At 38.5% G+C, this 12097-nt stretch overlaps 1 protein-coding gene across 3 annotated transcripts in view; it reads left to right on the forward strand.

Moving 5' to 3' along the window:
• CHRM3 (cholinergic receptor muscarinic 3) overlaps positions 1 to 11431 on the forward strand; it is a 625193-nt gene extending 613762 nt beyond the window's left edge. For all 3 annotated transcript variants that reach the window (XM_020982037.2, XM_020982039.2, XM_020982040.2), the window contains one exon: positions 8870 to 11431. In XM_020982037.2, the coding sequence (XP_020837696.1) occupies positions 8886 to 10649 (1764 nt within the window). In that variant the 5' untranslated portion in view covers positions 8870 to 8885 and the 3' untranslated portion in view covers positions 10650 to 11431. The remainder of the gene's footprint in view (positions 1 to 8869) is intronic.
• Positions 11432 to 12097: the final 666 nt, after the last annotated feature.

Raw genomic sequence — 12097 nt, forward strand, 5'->3', positions numbered from 1 at the left:
AGGTGATGAGTGGAAGATCCTAGATCTGGATTTTAATCCCTGTTCCACGGTGTCTCAGCTAATACTTTTGAAATGTGTCAATTCCTAAACAGTGGTCTCTATTGCTAGTTGAGTAGTGTGTTTGATAGAATATCAATTTTGGTTTATTTTTATTCATAGCATTTTGTAATGATAGTTAATGTTGTTTCCTCCATTCTTTCATCTTTTGCTTGGTCATTAATTGGGGTGTTAACCTGAGTAGCAGCTTTGAGTTTCCTATTATTCTTTCTCCGCATACACTTACTATAATCCATTTCAAGACATCTCTTTGGGAGAGTTTTCTGGCTTCAGTCCAACCATATTCCTTTCAAAAAGAAAGATAGGACACTCAAAGTGTACCCAGTTAATTTCAAATAAATTAGATGAGCATTTCCAGATTTTTATTATTAGACTCATGAATATAGAGGAATATTGAAAATGTTCATCATTTTTTTTACCTGTAAAAAAGATGCAGCTTTTATAACAACACAGATTTATAGCAGGAAGGGACCTTGAAGAACATCTAGTTCATTTCCTTTATTTTACAAGTCATCAGGGAGATTAAATATCTTGCCAAAGGCACACGGTGGCAGAAGCAACCTAGAATCCAGGTCTCCCGACTTCTTCCTGTGCATCACGAGGCATAGAAGTGGCTACATGGCTTAGTGGATTTGGAGTTACGAAGTCAAGTTATTGGACTTAGAGTCAGGAAGACCTGAGTTCAAATCCAGCCTCAGACATTAGCTGTATGATGCTGGGCAAGTCACTTAACCTCTGTCTGCTTCAGTTTCCTCAACTGTAAAATAGGGATAATAACAGCACCTACCTCCAAGATTGTTGATGAGGACCAAATGAAATGATTATTATAAAGCACTTAACACCCTGCCTGGCACACAGCAGGTCCCTAATAAGTGCTTATTCCTTTCTCTCCTTCCCCTTCATGACAGGGATTTTTAGTCAATAAGCATTTGTTATTGTTGTTCAGTTGTTTCAGTCCTGTCCTACTCTTCATGACAGCATTTAGGGTTTTCTGGAGAAAGATACTGGAGTGGTTTGTCATTTCTTTCTTCAGCTCATTTTATAGATGAGGAACCAAGGCAAAAAGGGTTAAGTAACTTGGCCAGGGTCACATAGCTATACATGTGTGAGTCCAGATTTAAACTCAGGAAGATGAGTCTTTCTGGCTTCACTCTATCCACTGTGCTACCTAGCTGCCTCACACATTACTTAAGTGCTTACTGTTTGCCAGGCACTGTGCTAAGTGCCGGGATACAAAGAAAGGCAAAGGACAGTTCCACTCTCAAGGAGCTCACCGTCTAATGGGAAAGACGCGATGAAACAACTATGTACAAACAAGATGTACACAGATTAAATTGTTGATAATCAGTAGATGAAAGGCACTAACATTAAAGGATTGGGAAAGGCTTTTTATATGAATTGAGATGTTTGTTAGGAATGGAAGGAAGCCAAGCCATGAGATACAGATGAAGAGGGAGATAGCTCCAGGTATTGGAGACAACTTCTCTCCTTTCTATTCTCTTCTCATCCCACCTACTCCTACCATATCACCATGATTTTATTTTCCTTTTATCAGTATGCATCTATACATTCATATATATGTATATGTATATACATACATACATACATACACACACACACATATATAAATTAGCTAGTTAAGATTTAGGTAAACATAAAAAAAGTTCTGATACATGTGGGTTGGGGTTCAGAGCTTCAGAAAAGGATTAGGTATGTGTAAGGCAGCCTTGGTATCACATATATACTACTAATTCAATTATAACTGATCCATTTCATAGCAGTTTTAAAGAATCACCCTTCCTACTACTACCTGCTGCCCCTCACTAGGGATTCCTGAATAAAAATTGGCACCTTGGAAATATTTTGCCCAGTGTTTCTTTTTCCCCCTGAAAGTTTATCAGTCCAAATCATTTCTGCACCTAGCACCAGCTCTCCCCTATATTCAATGGCTTAAGCACTGAACTTTCAAAAACAAATCTTTAGAGAAAATAACATGGAATTGAACTCTTTCAAAGAGTTTGCAGTTAGAAATACAGGTTATCCTTTCTATTCATCATAAACTCTAGCTCCCAAATGAATCACTCCCGGGCTTGTGATAACTGAAAGAATCCATAAATGCCACCTTGGGGCATTGAAGTATAGACTGCCCCCAGGGTAAAATTGGTGAGGTAGGGAAAAAGTGCTGAAGTAGACCTACCTTGGGGGTTTTTGTTGGTGTTGTTCTTGTTGTTGTTGTTTGTTTGGATTGTTTGTTTTTTTTCAAATGAATAGTTTCTCAGTTTTTCTGTAGATCAGGAAAACAAAAGGTTTTCAGGCTTAGAGGACTAATGCAGATAATCATTAGTCCAATTTAGTTCATTGTTTTAAAGGTAAAACTGTGCTATTTTGATGGTAACAGCTATGCGTAATCAATCCTGATGCAATTACATTTCCAAGCATCCTTCGTTTTTGTTGTCAAATTCAATCAAACCTAGGAAAGGAAGCAACAAAGAGAGATAGTGTAATGCATCCTTTTTTTTTGACAGATAAACATTGTCTTTTTCTTTTTGAAAAATGAATTTTATTTCAGTTTGGGTGTTCTGGGGGAAAATGTTCTATTCAGAGCATACAAAATCCTGCCAAATCAGGACACATTTCCTCTCTTACATCCAACAATGAATAATGATAACAGAGTTCTTGGGGTTTTTTTCTGACTATTCAAACCACTAAAAAGTTTGAATCCCTTTAAACATGTTTTTGATTGGGATAGGCTTTGTTGATTCTATTTGATACCATTTCAGAACTACACATGACTCAAGTTCAAATTCCCTGCTACTCGGAGGAGACAGTTACCCACAGCTATTCATTAGCCATGGTGTCCCAATAAGACTCTTTTTTGATTTGGCTTCGCCATCTAGTGGTCAAATTCTCATATTTCTTTTCATCTGACCACCAAATTCTCTTGCTTCTCTTGCAGAAAAGTCATTCTAATTCTCCCCTTCAGTCATGAATACTCTCAACAAAATGGACTCTTGAAAAGAAACCTTGACACTGGTGCAAGCTGGATACTAGATTTGGGGAGGGGGATGAGCGCCATGTGAGGATATTTCTGTTCTATGCCAAATTATTCTCCGATTCTCACGATAAAAAAAAACAGAGGCACAGTTCAGGCTTTTGGTATACAGTTTTTGAAGCCATTTTCCTAATGTATTCTTAGATGAATTGCTGAGCCTGGATGACTCTGTGGCTGGTATATCAGTGTTACTAACGTGATATTCCTGTCCTTTGCTTTTCATTGGATGGAGAGGTCGAGTGGGGTTTGAGGACTCTGGGAAAAGATAGTTGGAACCCATGCAAAAGAATCTCAGTTTTGATTTGTTGAAAAGGAGACTAAGTTCTAGACACCAGAAGAAATGAGTCTACGCTACTTCCCAAGTATCTATTGCAGGGCCTTTAAGCCCACGAAAAGAAGGGAGCCTCAACTCCTTCTGCTTTCAATTCCCTCCTCGCACATACATGTACCATGCATGATAGTTCCACCTGGCATTTCCATAGCACTTTATACTTTTTTCATTGGTTTCACATTCATCAGCTCATTTGATCTTTATAAATTATTGGTAATGATTTATAACAGAGATATATCTACTGCTACAAATATTTTCAACTCTTTAACCACCAGAAAAAAAAAAAGCCCTAATGATTTCTATAAACATGACGTTCAGGTTTCTCGACATTTATCAGTACTTTCAAATTTAATTTGAGTTTAATTTCTTCTTGACTGATTTGCCCTTTTCTTTAACGTATTTTATTGTTCTGGCCATTCTTCTCCAAACTGGCACTTTATTTTTTAATGAGATCTATAGTTTCATTCCTGCACAGAGCTCCAGGTGAAGAACTTTATCAACACATATCAACACAGCTCTGAAGCTATTGTCCTAAAATTACTTGGGGCACTTTAGAGGCAAGGTAACTTAGCCAAGGTAACACAGTCAATTTGAGTGTGAAGTAAGATTTGAAATCTTCCTGACTCCAAGGTGAGCTCCCTATCCCCTATACTATGCTGAATTCCTTTACTTTACTTATTTATTATATTTTTTATATTTTATTCTGAACTTAAGAAATAAAACAAGCATTTCTATAACATAGTAGATTAGAAAAAAAGATGATTGTACATGAAACTACAAATCTAATGTGTACAACTTGCTGTTGCTTTTAAATATATAATGTAACTTTCTTTTTTTTCCCTTTTTTTCTTCCCTCCCCGCTCCCCTCCTAGAAATGTCTACCATTAGATGCAAATATGTATGTGTATGTGTAATAGAAATATATATATGTATATGTAGATATATATGTATAACCGTTCTTTACATACTTCTATTTACCGATTCTTTCTCTGGATGCAAATACTGTCTTCCTTCATATGTCCTTTTGTAACTAATTTGGATATTTATAATAATCAAAATGAGTTGCTCAAAGTTGTTCTTAAAACAATATTGTTGTTACTGTATACAAATAAATATTTCTGTTAACCCAGAGAGCCCTAGAATCTTGGAGTTGAGGTTGGGGAAGACCTTAAAGGTCATGATTCTGAGCTCCCTAAGCTTCTTTTCAACATCCCTGACAACTTTGCCAGAACCAATCACCTATCATCTTTGAACCTCAGTTCCCTAAAATGTAAAATGGAGAAAATAATAGCACTTAACACATAGAATTGTTGTAAGAGTGTGTGTGTGTGTGTGTGTGTGCATCACTTTACAACCTTAAAATACTTTATATGTTAGTAATTATTCTATATTTCAGACTGATTGTAAATATTTTTATTTGATAGATCATTTTTAGTTAGTTTCGAGCCCTATTTACCTTTCCCCAAAGAGGAAGTTGAAATTCCTTTTGGACATTACCCTTCTGGCTGTATACAGAAAAAGCACATATCATTCAAAAATTTTCCTCTTTTACACGGCTTTTGTGGGGCTTAAACATTTGGGGGACTGATTTTTTTCCCTCTTCAGTAAATACATACTATCTATATTTTGTGCTTAATAAAAATTTCCTCTCTATGATTCTCTTTACCCACTGAAGAATGTAAAGGGCCCCAAACCCAGTCCCTTTGTTCTCAATATTTCCCTTTTTATATCCCCCCATTTTTAATTTTTGTTCTAAAAGTACATCATTTCTGTCCTTTATTAGCCCCACAGGATGCCTTCTATCTTTCTGCATTCTTTTGCTATTTGTATTACAAGTTCCTATAATAACGTAAGCTTTCTCCTAACTTGAAGGATGTTGTTGAGTCCTTGGGACTGAGGAATCTCCACCTCCCTCCCCCGCCCCTCTCTCCCTTTAACTTTGAATATTCACATTCAATGGATTCCACTTATCTTGAGCTCAGTTGACTTTACTTGCTCTTTCCTGTGTTCTTTCTCCTTTTGAGACTTGGGTTTCACCTATAGAAGACGTATTATTCTCATTTTCTTTGTATTTTGCCTAAAATAATTAGCATAAGCCTGCTAAGTACAATTATTGCCAAGTTGTATCAGCGCTATCTCTTGGTGGATTTGACTCTAAAATAAGTCAACAAGCATTTATTAAGCACCTCCCATGTGCAGACATTGTCTTAAGCCCTGGGGACATAAAGGAAGGTAAAAATAGTCCCTACCCTCAAGGAGTTCACAATGTAATGAGGGAAACAATTTGAAAAATAACTATATACAAAAAACAAACAAACAAACAAAAAGATACATACCAGATAAATTGGAGCTAATTTCATAGGGAAGGCACTAACTTTGAGGCCCAAGAAAGGATTCTTACAGAAAAGATTTTAGCTATAGAGATAAGGAGGGAGAAGATCCAGGCACAGAGGACAGCCAGAGCAGAGAGATGGAGTGTCTTATGCAAGGAATAGCAAGGATTCCAATGTCAGTAGGTAGTGGAGTACATGAAAGATGTAAATATAAGAAGATTAGAATGGTAGGAAGGGACAAAGACCAGTTTATGAAGGGTTGGTTTTTGAAGCTAAACAGTGCATTTTAAATTTAATTCTGGAGTAATCCACTGCAGTTTATTGAATGGCAGAGGTGGTGTCCATGACATGGTCAGATCTTCACTGCAATAAGATTACTGATAAGTGACTGACTACAAGATGAACTAGAGTAGGGAGAGACTTAAATCAGAGAGGCCAAATAATAGGTTATTGAAATAATCTAGGCATGACATAACAACAGCTCCCCTCCAAGCACAAGGGTGGTGTCAGTGTTGCAGCAAGGAAATATTTCCCTTTGCCTATTTTGGGGTAAATTTCTAACCCAGTTTCATTGAGAATACAGGGAGCATCTCATCTACTGACAGATCCACATGACTGGAGTGCAAATAAAGCAAGCAGTCAAACTGAAAAGCAATCTATTAGCTCTCTAGGGAAAACTGCATGGGGTGGTTGCAGCTTCAACTTGCCATGGTTTAAATCCGGCTTGTGTAGCTTTTTCAAGCCCCCATAGCCAATATGCATCACTTGAATGAACCAGTAAAATTCAGTTTGTCTCTGTGAGAAAGCATATCTGGAAAGTCCCTAGTTGTGTGTTAGGTACACCATTTGTGGGTTCATGTGCAGCTCAACAATGCTGTGTACAGCAGGTTTTTATGTATTCAGCCTAAGCAGGATGGAGGTAGTTGAGACAGGTTTTATTATTCCATTTACAGCAGAAAAGGAGGCAATTCAATAAGGGTGTGTTATTGAGTGTACACCAGAGTGAGGCATAATTTAAATAGCACATTGAGATAACAAGGTTATTTTTTTCTTCCACACCAACAGAAATGTCAAGAGGGCTTTCTTCCTCATTTAATGTAGGCCTCACACTGAAGATTTACATATTGAAAGAAGACAACAAAATCAAATATTTTATTTCAAGTTTAATTTATCAGCATGAAAACAACAGTTCTCTAAATATAGTTCATATTCATTTTCTTGAGTTCATATAAAATGTAATTTTTTTCTTGGTCAAAGAAATTCCCAATGAGGAAATTAATTTAAATTGACACTGCTCTTCAACACAGAGAGTTGTCTGAGGCATTGAGAGGTTAAATTCATTGCTAGGTGTCATACAGTCAGCAGGTTTCAAAGGCCAAACTTCAACCTAGGTATTATTTGTGATTACTAGGTCAGGCCAGGTCAATATCCACTGTTATCTGTTGTTGTTGTTGTTGTCCAGTCATTTTAGGTTGTGTTTGACTCTTTGTCATCCTATGTGGAGTTTTCTTACCAAAGATACTGGAGTGATTTGCCATTTCCTTCTCCAGTTCATTTTATAGATAGAAACTGAGGCAAACAGAATTATGTAATTTGCTAAGGGTTACACAGCTAATATGTCTGAGGCTGCATTTGAACTCAGGTCTTCCTGACTCCAGGCCTGGCACTTTGTCCACTGTACCACCTAGTTGACCTGTGTCATCCATAGTGCCTTTCATTTTTCTTGTTCCCTCCATAATACTAAAACATCTCAAGTGTTACCACAATTTACTTTAAAAAACATTTCTAAAGGAGATAAACAGTGATAACAGCTTAGATCTTAAGTATTCTTCACTAACACATCTTTGTGAACTTCATTAAAATTAATTTTGGAGAGAAACCCCAGGAGATTTAAAAAACACATATTTGTGGAGTACCCACATGACCATGCATATGGTTTTTGACATCTAGGAATTCACTGAAGAAGCTATTGTAGTAATCACATGCATGCATGTATACAAAGATTTTCTTAATCATCTTTTTTATCATGAACCACTTTGGCAATTTGGCAAAATCTATGGATTGTCTGATTCCTTTGTGAAGGCATAGTAGGCCATGTTTTCCTTCAATCCTTTCCTAGCCTTTAGCTACTGAATGAGTGTTGCCTCAGACAAACTGAGACCTGGGAAAGATCTTAGCTAAAAAAAGCCAGTTTCTTACTGCAACTTGGGCCATCGCCAGTCATCCTGACCTATGTCTTGCCACTGGACTCCCGTGACTCTAGAGAAGTGAGGCTGTGACTTTGTACAGCCCTGCCTCCCTCCTGATGTCATTGGTCCTTTTCCAGAACAAAGGATGAAGAATAACATGAATCCCTTCTCAAAATAATATTTTTAAATGTATAAAACAATTATACATGGGATTACAAGGAAACCAGTATATTGAAGTACAGTTATCAGGCTATTTGTTTTTAAAAGTTCATAGACCCCAGGTTAAGAATTTCTGTTCATATTTTGAGCAGTTTAATATTAACTTGCTTTGTTTCTATTTTTCCCCTGCTGTGGTTTATAAAGGTGTTTATTCTCATTCTTATGAAGCTCATCTGGCAGATGCCTCGTAAAACTTATCTTTATCTCAGCTCAAGTTTTATAAATTTTATTTGAAATATTATTTTTAGGAAGTGACTTTATCAAGGACAGTAAGGATGAAAAAAATACTGGATAAGTACTATGTAACTTGGAATCGCTCTATATTTTGAGAAATAATACAAAAGAAGAAAGATGAAATATTATGAGTGTATTATGGTATATAATGGAAAAAATATATCCAGAGCTTGGGAGTTGGTAGTCCTCGGGTTCTAGACTTGAGCAAACAGCCAAATAGCTGTGTGACCTTTGACAAATTATTAAGTTTTGAGGACCCCATCTTCTTCATCTGCAGAATTAGGAGGGTAAATTAAATTGTTTCACTGGTTCATGCCAGTGGTAACAGTCTATGATTCTGTATCAGTCTTTCAATTTCTTTTAAAATGTCCAGTGCTGAGAACATGCCAAAATATAGCAGCATTTTCCCTGATTTCTGCTCTTCTCTCTCTTTTTCTCTCTCTCTGTTCCCTAGACTATGCCAGAGAGCCATGATGACCCTGCACAGTAACAATACAACCTCTTCTTCATTTGTTAACATCAGTACTTCCTGGAACCAAGGCACCTCAGGCCCAGGTCTTCCCCCTCGCTATGGCAGCTACAATGTCTCTCAAGCCTCTGAGACTTTTTCCAGCAATGCTACAGACAGCGACCCTCTTGGTGGTCACACCATCTGGCAAGTGGTCTTCATCGCCTTGTTGACTGGCATCCTAGCCTTGGTGACCATCATTGGGAACATTCTGGTGATTGTGGCATTTAAAGTTAACAAGCAGCTAAAGACGGTCAACAATTACTTCCTCTTGAGCCTGGCTTGTGCCGATCTGATCATTGGTGTTATTTCAATGAACCTTTTTACCACATACATCATCATGAACCGATGGGCTTTGGGGAACTTAGCTTGTGACCTCTGGCTCTCTATTGACTATGTCGCCAGCAATGCTTCGGTCATGAACCTTTTGGTCATCAGCTTTGATCGGTACTTTTCCATCACCAGGCCACTTACATACCGAGCTAAACGAACAACCAAAAGGGCTTGTATGATGATTGGCCTTGCTTGGATCATCTCCTTTATCCTTTGGGCTCCTGCCATATTGTTCTGGCAGTACTTTGTTGGGAAAAGAACTGTTCCCCCGGGGGAGTGTTTCATCCAGTTCCTCACTGAACCTACCATTACCTTTGGCACTGCCATAGCTGCCTTTTATATGCCTGTGACTATTATGACTATTTTATACTGGAGGATCTACAAGGAGACTGAGAAACGTACCAAAGAGCTTGCAGGACTGCAGGCCTCGGGGAGTGATGCAGAGGCTGCCCACTTTGTTAATCCAACGGGCAGCTCTAGGAGCTGCAGCAGCTATGAGCTCCAACAGCAAACCGTAAGACGCTCAAGCAGGAAGAAGTATGGCCGCTGTCATTTCTGGTTCACGACAAAGAGCTGGAAACCCAGTAGTGCTGAGCAGATGGATCAAGAGCATAGTAGCAGCGACAGCTGGAATAACAATGATGCTGCTGCCTCTCTTGAAAACTCTGCCTCATCTGATGAGGAAGACATTGGCTCGGAGACAAGAGCCATCTACTCCATTGTGCTGAAGCTCCCAGGTCACAGCACGATCTTGAACTCCACCAAATTACCCTCATCAGAGGACCTGCAAGGATCAGAGGAGGACCTGCGAAAAGCTGACTTGGACAAGAAAGCTAACAAGCTACAAGCCCAGAAGAGCATGGAGGATGGAGGCAGCTTTAGGAAGAGCTTTGCCAAGCTTCCCATTCAATTAGAGTCAGCTGTGGAGACTGCCAAGACACCAGAGGCCATTTCTTCTGTTGCTAAGACAACAGCAGCTCTGCCTCTTTCCTTCAAGGAGGCCACACTGGCCAAAAGATTTGCCCTAAAGACCAGAAGTCAGATCACTAAACGGAAAAGGATGTCTCTTATCAAGGAGAAGAAAGCGGCACAGACCCTCAGTGCAATTTTGCTTGCCTTTATCATCACCTGGACTCCGTATAACATCATGGTCCTGGTGAACACCTTTTGTGAGAGCTGCATCCCTAAAACCTATTGGAACCTGGGGTACTGGCTTTGTTACATCAACAGCACAGTGAACCCCATGTGCTATGCACTGTGTAACAAAACATTCAGAACCACATTCAAGATGTTGCTTCTATGTCAGTGTGATAAAAGGAAGAGGCGTAAACAGCAGTATCAACAAAGGCAGTCAGTTATTTTTCACAAGAGGGTACCACAGGAGGATTCATAAAATGAAAATTTTTTAAAACAACAGCAGCGACCAAACACACATGCACTTCAACCCCATAGACCTTCAGAAAGGGAGAGGGGGAAGACTTTTTTTTCTGGTATTGATATTAGATATTTCAATGTCCAGATGTGAAAACCGCTGCCTGGCTGGTATATCCTTTTAGTAAACCTATTTTAATATAAAAAGTCAAATGCACATTAAGCAAAAGAAAAAAAATATACTACTGAATGGTAAAACATTAACTCGGAAGTTGTTACTTTACCACTTTAAATGGTTTTCCTAAAAAGGGAGGAAAGCAAAGCTGTACAGTAGTTATAAAACCATTATTGACCTGCCCAGGTCCATTGAGTCATATCAGCTCTGGGAACTCAGGTAAGCACATCTAGCTGGCCTAATTTCCAACTTCTTTCCAAGGATCCTGCAAGTATTGATCTAGGCTCTTGGACAGAGGAGGCCAGCAAGAAGATGGTTGTGAAAAGTTTTAACATGTTACGAGGTGGCATCTTGTTGTCCCAATAGAGCTTCCTGTCTTCTTTTTGGTGTATCCTTGTTAAACCCTACCTACCTGTGGACTTGATCCTCCATCCCTGCGGAGTACTGTTTTGTGCAGCTAAAGTTTCATGTATATGAAAATAAATACATATATACGTGTGGGTACAGAGCGCGCACACACATTTATATAATATACTGGGAAAAAACAGAACTGGCAAATTATTCCTGCAATACATGATTTCAGTATTTTGGCAACTAAAGTTCTCTGGAAACCTAACACAACACAAATGTACAACATGATCCAGATGAAAGAGGCCTCATTTAATGCTTTTAAATCAAGATTGTTTTTAGGGGCCATTCAGAGAACAGCAGAATCCTATCCAAAGTACACCCAGATGAGGCCAGCATTGTACAGCTGTGCCTATTAGATGCCCTCATGTTCAGTCTGAGCAGCTAAGCAACATCAGCAGATCTGTGGAGATTAGTGGTCTCAAGACCATCTGAGTCCAGATCAGCCAAGAAAATCAACCTCTTCTGGGCTCTAGCACCCCACAATGAGGACTGGGTAGCCAGCTGCATTGGTTTAAAGCTTTCTGTACCTGTGCTAAGGTCCAGGCCCCTTGGATCTCAAAGAATGAATTGCAACACAGTGTTTTTTGAGTTCTCCACAGTCTCAAATCTGAGCTTGCGGCTAAACAAAATTTCTGTGATATGCTTGAAACTTGACATTAGTGACATGGCTGTCTGGGTCTCATCAATTGCAATATTCTGGTAATAATAAAAGGAAAAGTTGTTTGTTTGTTTTTAAAAAAAAGAAGAGGAAAATGAATGAAAAAAAGAAATTGTTTTGGTTTTGTTACCTGGCATTTTCTGATGAAAATTTATTAAATAAATTAAAGGGCTTAAATCTGTGTCACTTAGACATTGCCAGTGTTTCCTGGGCTTGAACATGTGAT

The sequence above is a fragment of the Phascolarctos cinereus genome, unplaced genomic scaffold (assembly GCF_003287225.1).
Source record: "Phascolarctos cinereus isolate Bilbo 61053 unplaced genomic scaffold, phaCin_HiC Scaffold_5;HRSCAF=322, whole genome shotgun sequence".
Lineage (NCBI taxonomy): Eukaryota > Metazoa > Chordata > Mammalia > Diprotodontia > Phascolarctidae > Phascolarctos > Phascolarctos cinereus.